This window comes from Leuresthes tenuis, unplaced genomic scaffold (assembly GCF_036924035.1).
Source record: "Leuresthes tenuis unplaced genomic scaffold, fLeuTen1.0.hap1 SCAF_7, whole genome shotgun sequence".
Classification (NCBI taxonomy): domain Eukaryota; kingdom Metazoa; phylum Chordata; class Actinopteri; order Atheriniformes; family Atherinopsidae; genus Leuresthes; species Leuresthes tenuis.
Window position 1 is genome coordinate 25,622,285 of NW_027325361.1, and position 23,229 is coordinate 25,645,513.

Below are 23,229 nucleotides of genomic sequence, written 5' to 3' on the forward strand. Positions count from 1 at the left end.
TTGTAGTATGAAGTGAGGTGAGGATTTTTGCGCTGAACTGAGGGAAATCTGGAAACTAAATACTGTGGGGAGGTGATTGGTGATGGGGTGTAGCTGTGAAACAAAGACAGGTGACTTGAGTGACCCTAATGTGGCAAGGGAGAAAACATGACAAGAAATAAACCTGAAAACAAGACATGACAAAAACAAAACTCAAAACATGACATGACAGAATGAAAGACTCACACAACACAATTGTGCAATTATATCTAAAATAATATAACAAAAATGTTAAAACAACATAATTGTTTAATTTAATTGTTTTATTATTAGTATAAAACTTGAAAATATTAATCTTTGGCGTGCACATTGTAATGACAGGTATGCACTTTTTTTCCCTTTTCATTTGCACTGGGGATCATATTTTATTTATTCAAGTCAGTTCCGCCCCAGCTATTATAAGAGGCCTGACTTTCAATGGAATCACAGTTTTCATTTGATTGAATAAGTGCTGTTGTTTTAACAGATTCAGGAAGCAATGCTATGTCAAGTCTGAAAATTTTAATTTATTTTTCTTTTGTGAACGCAGCGCATATATTTCTTAGAACTTCATACATACATTATACATAGTATTCAAATAGAAACCGAATTTACATGTCAAACTCTAAAAAAAATCATTCATGATTTTATTCATGTACTATTCCAGCTGGAAAAAAATAACTGATGAACCTCAAGGTAATGGTAGTTTTGTCAAAATAGTATTTTCCTAAGCACATTATCCTGACCTGATTGGAAAATGTCTTGAGATCAAGGAAGGATGGTAGAAGAAATATTTTCTTAGGTACTTAGGAGAAGACACTGAGAATCTTACTACACTCACACTAGGCTCTGATGTGGCTTTACATCAATGAAACTACAACCGTTTTACAAATTTTCTCTCAAAATGCTCAGATACTTCCGATATAGCAATTTTATCACAATGTCACTTGAAGGTTATATCATATTAGCATAATGAGATATCCCAAAATAAAAATATTATTTTATCATAAAGGTTCATTACCAAGAAGACCAAGGAAGGTGACCACAACGGTCTCAGTTGCTGTTAGCTTGGCTAAACCATGACAATTCCTCCCTGCTTCTCCAAATGGAGAATATTCTGATTGTCTACTTGCTGCCTACTGCAGGTAAGGTACTAACTACTCATTAAGTATGTCATACAGCCCTTCTTCAAAACTCCTGAATGATGAAAATATGATAAATTTATAAATTTGACCCATCTCTGATGACAAACAGGGTTCTTGCTTTTCTAAATACTGTATTTAATGCTTCTTTTTTCATGTGCAGTTGTCTTCTAATGCTTTGAATAGAAAGCCACTGAACAGTGATACCATTATTTCACTTTAAATGAGGTATTTGCACTTTTACCACGGTCCCTAACTCCATCAATTCAAAACTCTTAAATGGAGAAAGGTTTTCAGTAGTTGTCAGCTGCTGAGGCAGTAACAGCCCATGTGTAACATCAGGACAGATTTCTCCTGTACGCTACAAGTGTGCAAATGAACGGCTCTGACATTACGCACTGATGATCAACATCATCAGCTTAAAGGAGTGCCAGAGTAACATCAAGCCGGGTGCACATCCAGCAGCTGGTGCTGCCGTGGCGGCGGCGTCGCCATTCAGAGGCAGAGGACCCGACCATCTGAAGCGAGGAGGGGGTTGTCAGCTAAGCTGCTTATAGCCCCGCAGACAGGCCTGCGACTGAAGTGGCGCGAAGAAGGGACGATCTCATGACATCAGCAAAACATGGCATGTAAGAGGAGGTGTTGTTCGGTACCACTGGCATCCACTTAACTGGATCAAACCCTCTGAAGGTGCGTATGTTGCAGTTTTATTGGAGGTCCTCATCTCAGTTCTACGCGGCTTACAAAATGTAACCACAAGGCTGTGGCCCAGTTATGTTAGCAAGCTATATGGCGATGCGAATTTTGTGCAGGTGGGTGGACCGTTTAATCAAACCTGTATTAAACGCTCTGGTTTAATGTGAGCAGCTCACTTGTTTTCGGGTTGGAACTCAGATTTAAACGTTGAGTTTGGGGCTTCACAGACATTAGCTCCACCTCTTGTTCTGCGTCCATGAATGCGTCTTGTTGCTGGAGCCGGTCTCAACCTGCTCTGCAGCCTCTTTGTCAAAATTGACCTTCTTGCCTTCAGCGTTCCCTAAACATGTTAGTGGCTGAGCCATTTTACAACTGAATGTCTATTTTCTATTATAAACACACTGTCTAAAATGTTTTAGATGAACATTTCTGACTTAATAAGAAACGGTTTTATTGCCAAGTTGGTTGACACATACAAGGAATTTGTTGTGGTGTACTGTTACAATATTTTGATGTAGAATGTCAGTATTTATAGTAAATTATATTTATTTTGAAAGCACATTTTTATGCAGTTTACACTGACCAAAGTGCTGTACAAAGGGCTATATAACAGAGATCCCAATCAGAATCCTGACAGAGTATCTAAAAAAAATTGAAGAGGCTATCTCAGAATTCTGATATATGTAATGCTTGTGTGCTTAGCATGATATATATAAACATGAAAAACAATTAAGTTGTATTAGCATAAATGCCACACGAAATGTTTTTCCTCTACTACTTAAGTTCTCTTGTGTCTGTATTTTTCTGTGTTGAATTTGAAATGCATTACCTTAAGGACGGTCTAATATGTTGTCTAAGTCATTTCAAATACTTAAAACTGAACAATAAAAACAATTTAGAGATCCAATACAACCCTAATATGAAAATACCTCTCTTTCTGTGATGAAAGACTGCAAAACATCCTGTAGTTAAAATACATAAATTAATCAATTTTTAAACCCCATGACATTAAATTACTGTGCGTAGAACACTTGTTTTCTAAAAATCGCTACACTGGCCCATCCAACAAACCACAACAATGGATTATAATGGATTAGGACCAGACACAAACAACTGCCTTTTTTGTCACCACATAGCTCCTCACGACCATCTCCAAATGCATTGTGTAAATGCGGTGTAGATTTTCACTGTAATCTCTGTGCTTAAATACATGGCAACAGATTTTTTTTTTTGCTCTTTTCATGCCCTTGGTTCTGTAAACTGAGGTGTTGTTAAAATCTTTGTAGTGTTTATCACTTTTTGTCCAATCAAAGTGCAAGTTTCTTGTGGTATATATGGGATGGGACTGCCAAAACATTCCATTAAAGGGGAAGTTGTTTTTTTTAGAACCTGAACCTTATTTCTGGTATAAAATACGTTCTTATGCACTACTCGTTCTTATAAATCTACTCGTCAATAACAATGTGGTGAAAGTTAGCATCCTTTCGACGCTATTTAGATCACTCAACATCCGTGTATATCCATATAACGAGTGTACGGGGTATAGTCCTTTGTCCCCACAGCAATAAGGCTTTTTTAATAGTGACTGCTGCCATGTTCTTCTCAAATTTATTTTATTTATTTTGTCATTGATTATTATTATTGTATGTATTGTATTGTATTAGTATGAAATCATTGTAAATATTTATAATTTTTTGAGCTGATCGACTAATTTCAATTCCCCCCACTGGGGGATGAATAAAGTATTTTTCTATTCTATAGACAATACAGCCTCTAAATAAGGCAATATCTGTATTTATTTCACCAATACTTTAAGATGAATGAATGAATGAACACGTGCTATTGCACTGTTAGTTAGAACTGCCGTGTTGTTGTTGTTATTGGAGGCTTTCTACACCCGGGTCACTTGGGATAAAGTCATCGACCCATGCCGCTGCAGCACAGCTTATTTACTCCATGCTCTGTGACGGTCAGCTATCTTCACACAGAGTTTGCTATAGCTAGTTTTGTGCAACATGGCAGAATATTTATCAGATTTTGACGACGTGGACAACAACATTGAGTATGATGGACGTCCTTACCATTTTGAGCCAGAGTATATGGATGAGGAGCTCCTGGAAAGGAGGATGCAGAAGCAGAGAGAGGAACAGCTGGCTAGAGAACAACAGACCGCTGCACGTCCGTGAATCGATGCTAACTAGTGGTGTTCCTGTGGACGATGTTTACCTATGCCTTCTTTCTGTGCCTTTGGGGGAAAAAAGTCTTCCGGAGCGAAGTGAGCTCTGTAAACCCGATGATCCGCACGCTTCAGTATTCAGGTCCATTTTCTGCACAGCTAGCCAGAGCTTTAGTAAATCCAGGTCGCGCAAAGGAAGCCTGTGAAAGCTGAACTTCGTCTATGTAGTCATTTTGTTTGGACAGTTTGGAAATACACAAACGCAAACCATGTTGTCAGCAGTAGCAAACTCCGTGTGAAGATAGCCGACCGTCACAGAGCAAGGAGTAAATAAGCTGTGCTGCAGCGGCACGCGTCAGTGACTATTCCAAGTAACCCGAGTGTACAAAGCAACCAATAACAACAACACGGCAGCTCTGAACTAACAGTACAATAGTACACATTCATTCGTCTTAAAGTATTGGTGAAATAAAGACAGATAATGCCTTATTTAGAGGCTTTATTGTCTATGCCCCGTTCACTCCCGTTATCTAGATCTCAAGTGATCTAAATAGCGTCCAAAGGACACCGACTTTCACCAAAATGTTATCAATGATTAGATTTGTATGTCAGAAATAAGGTCTAGGTTTAAAAGAAAATTAACTTCCCCTTTAAGTTAGGAATAACTGCAGGCATCTCAGTCGTTATTGCCAATATGAGAAAGCAAGGTGGTTGTAACATTTTGCCCTTTTCTGGGTCCGTAGGCAAGTTTGATTTTAAAAATTAAATCCATCCAATATTTTCTTATTATTTGCTTCCAGTCATTCTGATGAACTATTCTCCCCTGCAGGAATGTTCACCCTCACAGAAGTAGCCTCGCTGAACGACATCCAACCAACTTATAGAATCCTGAAACCATGGTGGGATGTCTTCATGGATTATCTTGGTATTGTCATGCTGATGTTGGCCATATTTTCTGGAACCATGCAGTTAACTAAGGACCAAGTTGTTTGTCTTCCCATCTTGGAACAAACTACGGAGGGAGCCGGCAGCTTCCTGGGAACCCAACCACCTGAGCCAGCTGATGGTTTATGGAACAAAGAGAGTGCAATTGGGGAACAAGCTGCTCCTCTGATGGCAAAAAAGCCTCCTGACAGCATCATCCCTACAATTCACTCAACAGAGTCACCTGTTTTTGAGCAGCCCGAGCCTACAGGCGTCAGGACTAAGCTGGATTTTCAGCAGTATGTTTTTGTCAACCAGATGTGCTACCACGTTGCTCTTCCTTGGTATTCTAAGTATTTCCCATACCTTGCTCTAATTCACACTATTGTGTTGATGGTCAGTAGCAACTTCTGGTTCAAATACCCAAAGACAAGTTCAAAAATAGAACATTTTGTTTCCATACTTGGAAAATGTTTTGAATCACCTTGGACTACCAAAGCACTGTCTGAGACTGCATGTGAGGACTCAGAAGAGAACAAGCAGAGACTGGCTGGGGCCTCCTCTCTCCTTAAACATCTGTCCACAAGCAGCGAGGAGGGCAGTCCGAACCAGTCCGCTCCAGTGTTGACCAAATCGGAGATGGCCTTTTCTGCTGAAAAGCTTGTAAGTGAAGTTCCGTCTATGACTATACTGGACAAAAAAGATGGTGAGCAGGCGAAGGCCCTGTTTGAAAAAGTTCGGAAATTCCGTGCCCATGTGGAAGACAGTGATTTGATTTACAGACTCTATGCCATTCAGACAGTCATCAAAACTGTGAAATTTATTTTGATCCTGTGCTATACAATGACATTCGTGGCATCTATAGATTTTGACCATGTGTGTGAACCTGAAATAAAGCATTTGACCGGATATGCTAAATTCCATTGTACGCATAACATGGCGTTTATGTTAAAGAAACTCCTTGTCAGTTATATTGCTCTCATATGCGTTTATGGCATTATTTGCATTTACACACTGTTCTGGCTTTTTCGGCGACCACTTAAGGAGTATTCCTTTGAAAAAGTCAGAGAGGAGAGCAGCTTCAGTGACATTCCTGATGTTAAGAATGATTTTGCATTTCTCCTCCACATGGTTGATCAGTACGACCAACTGTATTCAAAGCGTTTTGGGGTTTTTCTCTCCGAGGTGAGTGAGAACAAACTTCGAGAGATCAGTTTAAATCACGAGTGGACCTTTGAGAAGCTGCGGCAGCATGTAACACGAAATCCTCAAGATAAGTTGGAACTTCATCTTTTCATGTTGTCTGGTGTGCCAGATGCTGTGTTCGATCTCACTGACCTGGAGATCCTGAAATTGGAATTAATCCCTGAGGCCAGGATAACAGCTAAGATCTCCCAAATGATCAATCTCCAGGAGCTGCACTTCTACCACTGCCCTGCCAAAGTTGAGCAGACTGCTTTCATTTTTCTCTGTGATCACCTTCGGTGCCTTCATGTCAAATTCACAGATGTTGCTGAGATTCCTAGTTGGGTATATTTGTTGAAAAATTTACGAGAGTTGTACTTGGTTGGTAACCTGAACTCTGAAAACAACAAACTAATCGGACTTGAGTCTCTGCGAGATCTCAGGCACTTAAAGATTTTACATCTAAAAAGCAACCTCACAAAGATTCCAACAAACCTCACGGATCTGTCTCCACATTTGATCAGACTGGTTATTCATAATGATGGCACAAAGCTCTTAGTGCTGAATAGTTTGAAGAAAATGATGAACCTTGCAGAACTAGAGCTTCATAACTGTGAGCTGGAGCGAATACCCCATGCCATCTTCAGTTTGAACAATCTTCAGGAACTTGATCTAAAATCTAACAACATTCGTACCATTGAAGAAGTCATCAGCTTTCAGCACCTCAAAAGACTAACTTGTCTCAAACTTTGGTACAATAAGATCATCACCATTCCACTGTCTATCAGTCATGTAAAAAACCTGGAGTCGCTCTATCTCTCACATAACAAGCTGGAATCGCTGCCCACACCGTTATTTACCCTTCTCAAGTTGAGATACCTTGATGTCAGCCATAACTCCATAGTGGTAATACCACTGGAGGTAGGCTTTCTGCAGAATCTCCAACATTTTGCCATTACAGGTAACAAAGTCGAGATAGTTCCCAAGCAACTGTTCAAGTGCTCCAAGCTAAGGACATTATGTCTTGGACACAACTGTATTTCTTCCATTCCTGAGAAAATTGGCAACCTTTCACAGCTCACACACCTGGAGTTGAAGGGAAACTGTCTGGATCGTCTCCCGTCTCAGCTTGGCCAGTGCATACATCTTCGCAGGAGCTGCCTGGTGGTTGAGGATCACCTCTTTGACTCACTACCAATTGAAGTCAAAGAAAGCATGAATCAGGAAGCTAGTGTTTTTGGAAATGGGTGTAAATGTCTCAGTGATGGACGGTAGTAACACAGCATCATATCCATTTAATTTTAGGTGTCTTTTAAAGCATACCATGAATAGAAATTGTAGTTCAGATTGAGTACACCTTGTTGTTTAGTACAGCATATACATGCTTGGTATTAAGGAGAAACCTAGGGTAAACCACAGACAGTATTCCCGCTTTTGTCATATCTGGAAATTTTGTTCTCACTTTTTTCTAGTTAATGAGAGAGTTTGTTAGAACTCTAATCACACTAAGATTTCTTTATCTTTTGTATGCACAGATGTTTAGTGAATCAAGAGAAATTCTTGAGAAAAAAATTCATTTAGGTTTATTCTGGTTAACTAGATAGAACTTATTAGTGAATTGATAGTTAAATGAGTATGAGGTTTTTATTTTGGTAATTTCACTCACAAACATATGTTTGACCATTAAATATAAAGCTACAATTGGAAGACATTTAGCTTAGCATAGCATTAGCTTGTATACAGGGGAAATGACTTGAATGGCTTTGTCAATGGATAGAATAAAAAATCTTCCAAAACTTTTAAATCTTTTTTTAAGAAACACTTATTTTTTGTTTATGTAAAATTACCAGTGTTTTCCCCTGCTTACAATGTGTATGCAAAGCTGAGCTAACCAGCTAACCGTAGCTTCGTATTTAGCATACTTAAACTTGGCATCAATCTTCTCATCGAAGTTTCCAAATGAACAAACAAATAGCCTTTTTTAACTTTGCTCTATTTTATTCCATCCCTAATGGTCAGTACACTTAAATCACAAATAAAGATAAACTTGTTAAGTATGAATTTTTTTTTTTGTTTTATGTGCTTTGGGTAGTTTTCTGTTTCTGCTTGGTACAAATTCAAAAGCAACATATCTTTACACAAGCAGTGTTACCCTGATAATTGACAGACCTCACCACTGTAACAGTTTTATCAAGCACTTTATTGCTAATTTTACAATAAACCTATTATGATCAAATCTGCAATATAATAAATAGAATAAAATGCTTTTAAAACTGTTTTATTTCAGTGAACTTACCGTTCAGAAATTTGCTACTGGACGACCACGAGCAGCAGAAGTATCCTTAATAAACCCATATCTTAATCTTTCATTTATTTTTCATATTCTCCAATAATTTCCCATAAACCATTTTTTTTTATCTATTTAGTCTTCAGGCATGCCAATATTTTTTAATCATTTAATGTGTTCAGGAAAACACAAGACACATTTATCTAGTTTTGTCTTTGACTATATGTCCAGTAATGCTTTATTCTTGTAAACAATATATTTATTATGTATTTTGTTTGTGTGTGTTTTTTGACTGCACAGCACTTTGTAAGCCTGTTTTTAAAATGTGCTATATGAATAAAAGCATTATTATACTGTATGCTTGTTATCTCTATTAGTCAATGCAGACAATAATAATAAATCAAATTTCATTGTAGTTATTTTTGCGTCAAGCATACATTTTTTAATTAATTTATATAATTATACAGGTGAACCTTGATATCTGATTGTTTTAAATGATAAAATGTAATTAATTCATATTTTTTTAGACTAGAAAATAAAGTATTTTCTTAAACCCAAGTATATAAGTAACTTAAATGTGGTGCAGGAGGCCCCTGAATAGCTGGACTTTTCAGAACGTATGTATAATACATGCACTCATACATGTGTGTTTGTGTGTGTCCATACATACATAAATGTGTATATGTATGTAAATATGGACAACAAAAAAGATTATAGCTGCAGGCTAAGCAGGCTGCCAGTAGTCAGCCATTCAACTATCTGAGAATGTACCACACTCTCTCAGTGAAATTGTATCAGAATTATGCTCTTACTGCTAAACTATAGAAATGAACCATCAACTAAAACCTAAAAAGTAGTTCTAACATGTATGTATTATGAAAGAGAGTTGAAGATGTGGCAGGAGAGACTTCTAATGAACAAATGTGTTATGTTATGTTTCCCTCTAGTGGAAATGAATTGTCATTGTACCTGTTTAATGTCAGAGAACCTCTGTGTTGTAAACTATACTATACAGTACATTATATTAATGGTAATATATAGATATAATTTTTCAATCATCATATGATATTACAGAGCATTAGTCCCCATATGTGCGGACTAATATAACTGTCAAAAACCTGAGTCGTGTGAAACATTATAATGATGATTATAATAATAAATATTTTTTATTACTTTCACATTTTATTTCTTTATGCACTTTGCATCAACTTTGTGAGTTAAATATTATATAGACGGATTTGAGAAAATGTAAAAATGTTTGTGTACCTTTATCCACTTTTCATGCACTTTTCAAAAGGAGACGCACAACACATCATACACTACTTTCATAAATGATTGACTTATACCACACAACCATGCAGTCATAGAGCATGATGCTCATATGTTGGACATTCACATAAAAGAAATTTGGGCATTCAAATCAGCTCGAGCCAAATTTTCTTTAGATATGTTACAGAGATGATATATATCGCCTAGATTGAATTATGCCTGCACGTAAATTCATAGTGTGTTATCAATATTCAGTTCTGCTCTGTCACAATGTACGTACATTTGACAATAAAGCACCATAGGAGAAGATGTGAATTATTTTATGGAAAATATTATTTCATACAAGTAGAGGAAAGTGAGTGGATTTTTTAAGGAACATTCAGATGAAGTTTTGTGTCGGCATTGCTGCATTAAAATTAACCAAGCCTATAAAAATAAATCAACCCCAGTTCCCAATACTAGATTGGTAGATTATTTTTCGACTCTTGAGTTACAATCCAGAAGCAAGTGACTGAGGTCTTCCTCTGCTGATATATCTGAATGTATCAACTGGTCATTAAATGAAATTGAAAGGCAAACTGACAAAAAAAGACAAAAACTGTCTTTCCTGGTATCTTTGTAGAGGATGTGCACAGTGTGCAAATGTGTAGATTTAGTTTCAGTGAACGAATGAAAGAATAATAACCACTGAAAAACAGTATTATAGTTTAATTTTGTATTAAGGTTAATGACACATTTTCATTCTTTAATGAATTGGATGAGATGGAAATATCGAATGACTTTAAAATGATTTTTGCATGTATAGAACCGTTTCTGTATTTGTGCCTCCATTTCACCACTAGAGGGGATTCGGTTGTATTTGTCATGCGTATATTTTTCCAAGCATGCAGGCGGGCAAAAAAAAAGACATTTTCCCAAATTCCTTGTAAGGACGGCTGACGTGATCATAGCAGGCTTTATGGCGACCATCGTGCCATTTGGCTCCTCAGCTCTGAACTCGGAGGGGTAAACATGTTTCTTGATAACTCTGGGCACAGCAGCAGAGAGAGGATGTATGACTTTAAGCCGGCCTGACACCGGGCTTGTTATAAGTCTGCCATCAGGTGGATGAAGAAAACGCATAGCCTACAGTCCAGCCTTTATTACTCCCTTGGGATCGAGTAATGGCCTCAGCACTCGTCACAAACACTTAGTGTGCACTGTCCCTCTTACAAGCCCTGCACCGCCAGCCATATCTGTAAGAAGTGGTCATCCCAGAACATAGAATAGCCATCAGGCTACACTGTGTCCTGGGGACAGAGCTAACATGATGTCAATTTAAAAGGTTCACTGGCTCCTCAGTCTTGTAAGGAGCATACGCTTTGATGCATAGGCTCAGGAAACGAGTTATTGCTTTAACGACCTGCTGTCCATATGAGCTTTCTGATTTGAGGAGTGCCGCCTGAGTTTATTGGAGACAATAAGCGTCCATGCTGTTACACTTGTGTAACTGCATGAGAACTTAATTTGAATTCTAATTGTTACGGCCAATTCAGTTTCCTCCTGGTATTTCTGGAAATAAGACATGAGCATTTATTTAGTCCAAGCGCTGCTGTGCTGGGAATTTTTGGATCCATATGTGGCCTCCTACTCCGCTGATGACCCGGGGAAAGAGGCAGAATAGCGACAGCACTTTGTGAGCACTTGCACAGCTGATGAGCTGTAATTATGCTTTAATTATTTCTGTGGGGCATTATTTTCTCTCGACGTGAACCCCCCCCCTCCTCGTCCTCTCTTCTACTTGCAAATTAAGACGTTCAGTATTTTGAAAACATTTGGTGATGAAACTCCACCAAAGTCCACTAATTACTGCATAGCCTCGTGTCAGCACGCATATAAGGCAACATTAATGTCTACTGCCCGTGATGATAATCAAGGGCATAGATCGTATGTGATTGGTTGTAATTGGGACAAGTTGTTTAAAAAAAAAAAAAAGCTAAAAAAAATGGGAGGGGGGGAGGGGGGTTGCTGCTGCATGACTTTGACGGCTGCTTTGCACAGCCTATGCTCCGAGACACTACCCCCCACCCCCACCTCCTCCCATCCTGTGCCCACGGGGTGAGGAAGCCTTGTCACTTATTAAGGAGGCTGTTGCCATGAAGTGACAGATGTCCTGATGTGATCTGTCTGCATCTTTGGCCTCCATCTGTCTTGTTAGTACACATAGTTAAGGATGGTGTGAGGAGAGAGCTGTTCTTCTTTCATATATGTTAAATGTATTGGAAGCTGTGTTTCTGGGAGCTCAAGCTAGCTCCCCTGGCAATCTCTTGACAACAAGCGCTCAGCTCTTCTTTTCCACCTCCTGTTTTTCAAGGTTTCCCTGGCTCCTCCACCACTACTGCAGGCCCTGATGTTCAGGGTTCACTGCCACTGAACCATCTCCAAATCTCCATTTTTGCTCTGCTTTGCTCCCTGCTTGGCAGAGAGAGATTATGGGGCTCGGGTCCTAGGGTGCGCATCCCACCCTCTCTCTCGTCCTTACACCCTCCCCCTCCTCATCCATCCTAGGAGATTCAAATCCTTTTAGCTTTTTCCTCAGGTAAAATTGCCAAGGACCTTGTGAGCCCTAGGTTCCCCTGGAGGTAAAATCTATAATAGAGTTTTGATATGAGCAAGAACAGCCTTGAAAATGGACTTCTTTAACTAGCTAGCTGCCTTACAGAAGGTCAACAGTACTCCAGGTGGACACAACATGCCACAACTGTGCAAGAAAAAGGTAGAACAAAGGAACAATTTTACTCCTAAGAAAGTGACCTGTAGATACTATGGTATAAAAAAAATCAAATGTGTGAGTTGCTTTTGTAACATTTTCAAATCAAATTACCAAGTGTCACTTTCAAAATCATCATGAGCACAAACATGAAAACATATCTGGGAAGGCTGACCTCGTCTTTAGGCTCATATCCAGCACAGATAAGTGACTGTATAGTAGAATTAATCACTAAAGTTCACTGCAAGTGATTGCAAATTAATTCAGTTCATGAATAGTTTACATTTGATCAAAATTGGCTGTCTATTTGATTTTTAAACATCTTGCTACCTTGACTTAAAGATAGAGGGCACCAAAGGCTCAGTTTTGGCCTGCTGTTGAAACATCAACACAGATGATGAAGCTCTTTGTGGACTTGATAGTAGTTGGGGATATAATCTATTTTAAATAGATGGCATGACATACTCATGCAGTGAAAAATGCTTTTTAATAAATTTACAACTTAATTATTTCATTTATTCATTGTGGGGTTTTTTATGTTTTATCCTGTCCATGTGTATGGAATGTGCCATGTGAATAAATAATGTGTTGCTTTAATTTATGCTCATAATGATTCAACTGAGAAATATAAATTGGACAACACAGAAAAGGTTTGGATTAAATGGCTACATGATGTGACAAGACAAGGGAACGATCACACCACATGACAAGGTAATAATATAATATAATATTACATATAATTCTCATAGATTTTACATTGAAAGAACAATACCATAATTATTGCTGGACCAGGGTTAACATGTATTATATCATCAGTTGAAAAGGTTCGGAACGTGACAAAATAGATTTTTATAAACAATAAAGGTTAGGTTTGGATGTATTTTAGAGGGATTAGGATTGAAAAATTTGCTTAAAAAATATGTGATTGTCAAAGAAAGATATAAATTAAAACACAGATACGATGAAGATATAAAGTATGGTATATTTTGTATAAAATAGTGTTACAACATGAGATTAATCTTGTAACAAGTAAAAATAATCGATGGGTTCGGTTTAAGGTTAAGAGACATTTCATTTTCAGATATCTAAAAATCATGACACAACCGGGGGGAGGAGGGGTTTTATGCTACACTATACTAAAGTTGATACGTGTTACAAGTTAGAGAAAAATTATTTTTAAGGAAATAGCTTCTGTGCATGATAGGTCAATAATCTAGAGGCAGTTTATAATAATAATCATATGAATTAGATGGATTATGGTTAGTGGTAAGAAGCAAAGTGCTTTGAGTGAGACATGTCAAAACATGACAAAAACCAAAGATCACCAATATTAAGATATAACTTTGGTTTAGGAAACTTAACATGATATATCTATGATATGGGGAAAAAAAAGGTAATGAATTGTAACAATATTGATGATAGTCAGACAGGATTAGTAGCAAGTCCAATAGTAGTAATAGTGGATGCTGTAGGCCTCGGGAAGAGTGACAGTGAGTTTGAGACTTAGAAATTTTACACAAATATGCCTCATTACCACTTTATTGATGTACCCTCTGCTGACTCTCAATTATTCATCAGCCACTCAAAAGACTGTTTGCTCTGCCTGGATTTATGCTCCGTATCAAAACAGAAATCACATCCCTGCTGCAGCCATAATCTTAGTTAATCAGCATCGTTTAATGCACTTAGCAGCAGTGTTTCAAATTCAAATGAAACACTTGTGAAAAAGCGATCGCAGTCTGCCCTAGTTCTCATCGATGGTGGGTTTGTCAAAATGATGCAATTGGTCATTACCTCACATCAGACGCCTTGGAGACATAATTCTGCCTGACAGTTGGATCCAAGCTTTGACAGGCTCAAACTTGTTGAGTTTTCTCTAAATACTTGCCATTGCAATGAGTTAAACATCCCCCGGAGGCACCGCACAGTTTTCCTTTTGAACAAACACCCGAGGGACGCCAAGCTGGGACTGCACAAGGAACTGGAGGTCTTACGAAGAGGGCTGTTTGGGTTTATCTAATGGTACAATGGGTAATTTCTTCTGCCACTGTAGAGGGAGGGAGGGCGGGGGGTGGATGAAAAGAAAGAAGGGAGTATGTTTAAGAGAGAATCTTTATCTGGGCTTAATTTCCCATGCTCAAGCAGAGTGGAGGATTTTTTTGCTGTACAGATCTCTTTTGTCAGAGCCTACCTACCCATGGAAGACCCAGGGGCACTCTAAGAACATACGCATCACCTAGATTTGCCTTCCAGCCCAATTCTCTCCAGCGATTGCACCCTCTCCCCGCTGGCTTCTTTGTGTGGAAGAGATGAGCGAGCATTTTGGAAATCAAATCTCAGTTTGTCAGAGTAAAAATGGAGCAGACTTCAATTTGAATAGATTTACTTCTACATAATTGTTCTGAGCACATAGAGGCCCAAACCCCTCTTTTTTTGTCTTTGCTTTGCCGAGTTATGATGAAAAATGCTGCTGATCGGTAGAGAATCCCACCAGACTGGAGCCATCTATTGGATATGAGATATAAACCAAAACTATTGAAATTACCATCTCTCATGGCCAACATTAAAATAATGTATTTGTTTTGGGGTTTTTTTGCGATATAAGCTTCTGAAAAAGCCAAGTCCTTGAACAGGCTGGTCTCTGAAGGCAAAGCCACTTTGCAAGGGAGAATTCAGGCAGGTACAATAGTCATCATTGTCAAAAAGGGAGTGCACAACACTGCTGGGACAAAGAAAGGTGCTAGCGAAAACACGAGGTGAGTGGAACAGGATGAGGTGGAGATGGGGGGTTAGGGTTGAAGAGAGTCCCAAAGCTCCCTGCCAGTGATGACCAGAGTGTCCATCAGCTAGGTCTCACGGGTGCCCACTGAAACAGCAACGCTGGCAGAACTAAAAAACACCCACCCTGGGAAAGTGCTTTTTCTACCGCCATACACCGAGTGATGGATTGGGCTAGCTGGTGCACACAATGCATTTGTGAAGAGGAAATATACAGGGGGGTGGGGGGGCTAGGCAAGGTCTGTCAGAAAAACACTTCCACTTTACTCCTAGAATGCACTAAAATATTTAAGAGTTCGATATTTATTTCATTATTTCACACATCAGATGCGAGAATGGACATATGCACAAATGGAAGCATACAACAAAATATTTAAAGTCACATACTGTACTCTGTAAACAAAAACAAATGAGCCCGTTTACTATGTTTTATTGTGGCAAAATCGGAAATTAACATGGATTAATCACGACGACAGACAACTGAGGGCTTCGGAAAGTTGGGAGTACATATCTCCACAGTAGGCGCGTTGAGGTTTTCTTTCTTGAATGATGGAATTGCTTCTGCTGAGAGGCACGCAGCAACCACACCTGCCAACCTCAAGAGTCAACGGTATTGATTAAAATGCTGCATCCTCTCAAATCCATCCCCATTTCCTTTGAAGGCGAAAATCATCCTTGATGTCTGCCAACGGCTTACTTACTTAGGGATTTCTTCCTCTCCATCTAGGTTGAATTAATTAATACACGCTTTTCTTAAATTAGCCCTCTGAGGAGCTATAACTCAAATTCCTGTATTTATGGAAGTAATAGGTTGGAAAAAAATGCTAAACTGAAATAATTATGCAGTCCAACACTTTGCTTTGAGAATAAACTGCAAGAAACTTGATGAAAAATGAATGTGCATCGGGTGCAAAGATAGTTAAATATTTACAATCCTGTGTTAGTCCACAACCACAGTAAAGATGCTAGTCAACTGCAATAATTGCTTTACTACAAAACTTTGCGTTTGATTCATGGATTCACAGGGTGTTACACAAGTTCAGAGCATCTTCCTTTTTTTTAAATGTACACCCATAAAAAATATATAATTCTGAAACTGCTAGTGCACCCACGACAATTCTGTATACATTCCATTTTACTGCTCAATGCAGTCAGGCAGGTAGTTGCATCTTAAGCAGAAGCCCATATTGGAGTTAAGAAAGGGCACAGTGCAGAGAGATGGTGAGGGAGCCCCCTGAGGGACTGATCTTATATCAGGAGACTGTATATTTCTGCGCTAAAGAGGCTATTCGAACCCACCAATGCTTGAATTATTAAAGACACTGTATGTTTTTCAAAGCCTTGATTTAGCTTTTTAAGGAGTGGGATATATGCTGTGTTGCTTGTGGTGTGGCTAGGGGTTGGGAGAGTTAGGAGAGGAGGGAGTACTGTGTGGGGCTATGAGAAGCTAGATTGTTTCTGTTTTCACCCCTTCTACCGCTGGCCTCGTCTGCTAAAACGGCCTTTTACTTTCTAAGCATGCTTTTACTGCCTTTGAAGAGTTATTTTTGTTGATGAAAAAGATACTCCGCCTCGGTTAAAGCGAACCCCGACTATTCACAAGGTTGTTTAATACTTTCCCCTCAGTTTGACTTATAAATTTATCATCAGTAAAACACACCAGTGGTCTCATGCAGTAGCAGAGGCTTCAAGCTAAGTGGCCAAGATTGAATGAGTGAACGGGGGGGCAAAATAAGAGATGGAACAGAGAGCAAGAAAAGAGTAAGCGGTTTAACAGTGGTCGATCCTGTTCTGGAGTGGAGGAGTGTGTACTCGAGGTTTTAAGACGCTAAAAGTCTTAAATTGGCTTTATCGATGGCTCTCTTGATTTTTAGATACAGTACAGAGGCCTCACTTGTTAACAACTTGTATGTTAATGACTTGTATTAGAACTGATCAATCTACTCTGGTTGCAAGCGTTTCCCAACGCTTTGAAGTGAATGCATTGATTGGTGAGAATATAACAGAATTAAACAATCGGTCCTGCTCAGTACTCGATGGAGCTGACAGTTGTGGCATGCCTGCCTTCCTTCTATTAATAGATCACAGAACCTCATAGCTTGAAGAACAAAGACTACCATATAAGCTTGTACTCTAATATACACTTCACAATGTAGCAAAAAGTACTTTGACAATCAAACATTACATCATGGACATCATTTCCCTGCCAGAATACCAACCTTCTTTGGAAACTGACTGCAGGAATTTGCTTTCATTTAAACTTGAGCATTACTAACGTTGGGAGATAAAGTCAGGTTTCTAAATGTTGATATTGTAAATTCTACAATACAATGGATTATCCCTGCTGAAACTGTTCTAATTTAAAAATCCCTTTAGATTTCCTTAGGATAGGAATAGCTAAGGATAACCAAAGGTAAGGTGTGGTCAAGCCTAGATAACTGAAAATTGACTTTTAGTAACACTCAGTGGGTTGACATGATGAGATTAACTTGATTATAGCTATAGTTGGGTTATGCTCCTTATTTGAGCAAGGGTAATTATCCTTTGTTACATGGCGGTGAATGTATCGAATCACTGGCACAAAGCATGCAATACCACAGTAGATAAGTGGCGCTGTACCCATTTCAACTATCGCTAATAGAGCCACTTCCGGTTGACGTCTTCACCACCAACAACAAAACTAAGGCATTCGAGAAAGATGAAGAGCAAGATGAAGCTACGTCCCTCTACATTTGTGATGAGCTAGTTATGGCACAAACGCGATGCACAACGGCACATTCTCCATCGCGTTGTTTGTTTCATTCTGACGGCTGCGACAACTACAGTAATATCGTCTCCTTCGACTTCCGGGTTACTATTGCGGGAAAAAATCTTGAGCATGCACAGAACGCTCGATCCTATCCAGTTTCGTCTCCAGGCACATTAAGTGGGCAATCGGATCGATTTATCGATTTAATTCGATCGCAAGTAACCCGATCCAATTCAATTTCTTGTCGGATTAAGTTTGTTACATGAGCTGAATAACTCAATCTTATTGTAATTTAGCCATTAATCCGATCCGATTTCCCACATGTAACCGCACTGACTATGTCATCTGATCTTGCACATTCAACCTGCCTCAGTACATATAAATGGTCAAAATCTGAACTGATTACACCTATAGAATTGTGTAACAAAAAAGTCAGCTGGTACAGTGGTCACAATGTGATCATCCATTATCCAACCCTTACCAACTTTATTTCTTGTTTTGGGACAACATTTGATACAAATTACAAAACACTGTTGAAACAGAAAAGGACCTTACCCAAACTGCTACTGGAAAGCTAAAAGTGAACTAATGTACCAAATACAGTATTTCTGTGTGCTCTAAAGTTGAACCTGAATTAGTATTCACCATCTTTGAGTTGATGATGTTAATACATGCCATTGCTCTCATTGACCTTTTATTGATAAAGTATTTACAAGACGATGTCAGCACTAGGTGTACAATCCCGACATATTTCAGCCATACAGAGCAGTTTTCTATCATGAAATATTACATCTGGGATTTTAATTTGCTAACAAAACTACCAATTTCTTCTATAAACAAATGTTCAAAATCTCAGCTGCTCTCTAAAACTTGGCATCAGTGGTTGAAAACTATCACATTCTGTCTATATCTACAAGAAATCTGCACCATCATCCCCACCTCTGCTCTCCAGTGCAGAGATTTTAGCATTGGGAAAATAATGACAACGGGATGCTGTTTACTATGGTATTCCAGGAGGAATATTGTTGGTGTGCTGCCCACTGAGCAGATGTCTCCCCTGAATTAGTTACCTCTGGATCCTCCCTGAATACCAAATGAGGTAAAATACACAAGTTGTACACAGTTGATTTATTCATCCAGTCCATACCTGATGCCTAGACAACAGCATGCAAATCAACTGCATCTGTTACTCATTCATGGTATATAGTATATAGCAGTATACCAGTTTGATGCTTTATTGATTTGTCTTCTACAAGGTTATGATAGATAAATAAATTATATGGCCTTGAATTAAAGGTGTTGCTGCTCTTTTTGGTACTGCCACACTGCTGGGATATGAATGACTGAGAGGGAATCTTTGTGCTTCTATATACACAAAGTACTGGTTGTAGCTTTAATTCAGTGGCATGACACACCAGTCTACATTTGTCTGATCGATCACGGTTACATTGTTTCCTCTTTTAAGATGGAAGGGCATTAACAACTCGTGGGAGTCATGATACCAAAAAAAAATTCCTCCTCCTCCTTTAGCTGACCACATGGCCCAACCTATTTGCACTGATAGTGGAATGCTTGACAAAGGAGGGTAATTAAAGCAATAGTGCCGGTTGGGTTCCATTGATAAAGATTGGAGCCGATGCACCTCTCTGTGGTGTGTCAGCGGCAGAGAGCTCCCGTCCCCTGGATCCTTCATTCCCCTTTCATCTCCCCCACTCAACCATGAAAAATTCATCCAAGACCTCCAGAAATATTTATTGTAAAATCTTAGGGAGAAGTGGTAGCACTAAAAAATTCATGGCCTTATTCGCCTCCAACAGCTGTGGGCCCTTTAATTAATTTGATTGCTCACATTACACAATAAATTAATTTATGCAATATTGATCTGGTCTTTTCCTCAACTTGGGCAAATCAACCAGACATACAAGCTTGGGCAGTTTCGACTCTTCGTATCGCATACGCTATGCTTCTATTTCAAAGAAAATATATGCTATGTTTTTTTTCTTTCTAACAATGCTACTGAATGTAAGAATTTATATAAGCTATGTGGGACATTCAGTTATTAAAGCTCATATGACGGAAGCACTTTTCTCAGACATAACTTGACAAACGTGCGAAACACATTTTCTTAGTTTTCAGATAGTCCTATGAAAAAAGGAGATCATATTGTACTGACAGCAAAGAAAAAAAATTAAATATGTTTATAATAAGCATTAATCATGTTTTACTTTAACATATTCATAATTTTGCTTTACACGTGAACATAGGTATTTTCATATGTGTTTGTGCCTATCGCCCACATCCAGACACCAGGTCCACCAGGATAAAGATTTTCACTAATTCCAACTATAACGTGTTGACTGGAAAACCAGGATTTCTGGCTTGCATTGACAGAGTCATCTGACTGGTCTGATGCCAGAATATGAGTTAATTCCTGTAAAACCAGTTGTCCAGAGTTAACTGCATTTTTATCATGTTTGCACATAAATGTACAGATAATCTCTGACGTTCTATTGAAAAAAGAAGGCGTCCGGGTTCCCTAAGGGACTGTGAGGGGTTCTGGGGGAGTATGAGGTACCAGAGTCCCTTTTATAAGCTGTGTAACCAAAGCAAGAGATGTGTCCTCATTCTTGGCGCAAAGCTGCCAGGGCTGCCCCTTGTCACCGATCCTGTTCGTGATTTTCACACATATGTTTTTAGCAGTAAGAGGGCAAGACTCCACACCCTGGCAACATGCAAGGTATTTCAGAACAATTCTTTAAAGGGGAATTCCGGTATTTTTAAACCTAGACCTTATTTCTGGCATGACATATGTTTATCTAGTCGGCGTCCTTCGGAAGATATTTAGATTACTCAAGATCCGCGTATTTACATATAACAGGAGTGAACTGGGCATTGACAATACAGTCTCTAAATAAGGCATTGTCTGTGTGACGGCTGCACCTGCAGCCGTACAGCTAAATAGTTGGTGCCATATGAGAGCTGGGGGGCAAAAGTCAGCACAAGCTGCAGGCAAAGCTACATGCACAGGAAGTGCAATGAGCTTGTACCAAGGCAGCTTCATCAGGGGGGGACACGGTGTAGTTAACATCTTTTAGATGTTAAGATGTATTCCTGTAGATTTACAAGTAATTTGTTTATTTAGTTATTTTGCTAATTCTTTGTTTGAGTGATTATTAAATTAACTGTTAGGTTCTGTTTCTTTATTTGTTAGTATGTGTTACCCCCTCTTGTGTTCAAAATTGGTCTGATCAGCCAGTATTTAAGTTCTCCTTTGTTTCCTGTTTGGGAGGTCAGTTTGGTTCTTTGTCAAATTAGTATGGTTTCTGTGTTAAGTTACTTATCATTTGAACAGTTGGTTTGAAGTTATGACTTTACTTTGTTTTGTTCATTTGGACGGCTTTGCTTTGCGGTAAGACGTATTGCATCACTTCCTGTTGCTTTGTGTGTGCACTGTGACAGTTCTCGCTCTTCTTGAACTACTAATAATCACCTTATTTCTCCCTATAATTTACACATCTTGCATAGTTAACTCTATCCCATACTTGTTATATTCTAACGCTCACTCTTACAGATCTTTAGTTTTTATTTTTCACTTTTTAGCGGTGTATCTGGTTCTCTAGCTTAGCATGGCTACCAGTTCTCTTCCTCTATCTCCTGCTTTCACCTGCTCCGTGTGTCAGATGTTTAGTTACTCCTCTGCCTCCTTTAGTGGTAATGGTACATGTAACAAATGTAGTCTTTTTGTAGTTTTGGAGGCAAGGTTATCTGAATTGGAAGCTCGGCTCTGTACTGTTGAAAACCACCCGATAGCGAGCCAGGCCCCTTTAGTCAGTGCGAAGCCACCTAGCGTAGCTAGCTCTGTTAGTCGTCCCCGAGCAGATCCCGAGCAGCCGGGACTTAAGAGTGGCTGGGTGACTGTCAGGAAGAGGAGTCATAGTCCTAAAGTCAAGCCCGTGGTTCACCATCAACCTGTCCACGTTTCAAATAGATTTTCTCCACTCAGCGACACACCCGCTGAGGACAAAACCCTGGTAATTGGCAGCTCTATAGTCAGAAACGTGGCATTAGCGACACCAGCGACCATAGTCAAATGCATTCCAGGGGCCAGAGCGGGCGACATAGAATCCTATTTAAAACTGCTGGCTAAGGATAAACGTAAATACGGTAAAATAGTTATTCACGTCGGCGGTAATGACACCCGGTTACGCCAATCGGAGGTCACTAAAATTAATGTTGCATCGGTGTGTAATTTTGCCAAAACAATGTCGGACAGTTTTCTCTGGTCCCCTGCCAAATCTGACCAGTGATGACATGTTTAGCCGCATGTCCTCATTCAATCGCTGGTTGTCTAGATGGTGTCCAGCAAACAACGTGGGCTACATAGATAATTGGCAATCTTTCTGGAGAAAACCTGGTCTGATGAGGAGAGACGGCATCCATCCCACTTTGGAAGGAGCTCTTCTAATTTCTAGAAATATGGACGAATTTATTAGTCATCCAAAAACATGACATCCCAGGGTTGAGACCAGGATGCAGAGTTGTAGTCTTACACACTTCTCTGCGGCTTCCCACCTGATGCTGCCCCCCCCCCCCCCCCCCCCCCCCCCCCCTCAATCAAAAAACACAAAAGGAGCAAATCCTCTTGTGCAAAAAAAATTTAAAACAAAAACTTTAACTGAACAAAAACATCAAACTATTAAATGTGGTTTGCTGAATATTAGATCTCTCCCTTTGAAGTCTCTGTTAGTGAATGATTTGATTTGTGATCATCATATTGATATATTTTGTTTTACAAAAACCTGGCTGCAGCGGGAGGATCATGTTAGCATTAATGAATCAACTCCCTCTGACTATTTAAATGTTCACGTTCCTCGAACCACAGGTAGAGGAGGAGGAGTGGCAGCTATCTTCAGATCAGGGTTACTAATCAGTCCTAGACCCAAGATTAGTTTTAGCTCTTTTGAATCTCTGATTCTCAGTTTTTCCCACCCAAAGTGGAAATCACAAAAACCTCTTGTGTTTGTTGTTGTGTATCGTCCACCTGGCCCTTATTCTGAGTTTCTATCTGAATTCTCAGAGTTTTTATCCCAGTTAGTGCTGAGTACAGATAAAGTCATTATAGTGGGTGACTTTAATATTCATGTAGATGTTGAAAATGACAGCCTAAATATTAACTTTAATTCTATATTAGACTCTATTGGATTTTCTCAAAGTGTTCACAGACCTACTCACTGCCTTAATCATACCATTGACCTT

The 23,229-nt window shown here is 39.1% G+C and overlaps 1 protein-coding gene across 1 annotated transcript; it reads left to right on the top strand.

Annotated features, from left to right (window-relative positions):
- The first annotated feature begins 1,399 nt into the window (after positions 1 to 1,399).
- lrrc8db (leucine rich repeat containing 8 VRAC subunit Db) lies at positions 1,400 to 8,751 on the top strand. The gene is made up of 2 exons (XM_072390159.1): positions 1,400 to 1,850; positions 4,862 to 8,751. The coding sequence occupies exon 2, from the start codon at positions 4,864 to 4,866 to the stop codon at positions 7,414 to 7,416; it is 2,553 nt and encodes an 850-aa protein (XP_072246260.1). The 5' UTR covers positions 1,400 to 1,850; positions 4,862 to 4,863; the 3' UTR covers positions 7,417 to 8,751.
- Positions 8,752 to 23,229: the final 14,478 nt, after the last annotated feature.

What these genes read in the sequence shown, in the direction of transcription:
- lrrc8db (XM_072390159.1), top strand. Translation starts at nt 4,864, where the DNA reads ATGTTCACCCTCACAGAAGTAGCCTCGCTGAACGACATCCAACCAACT.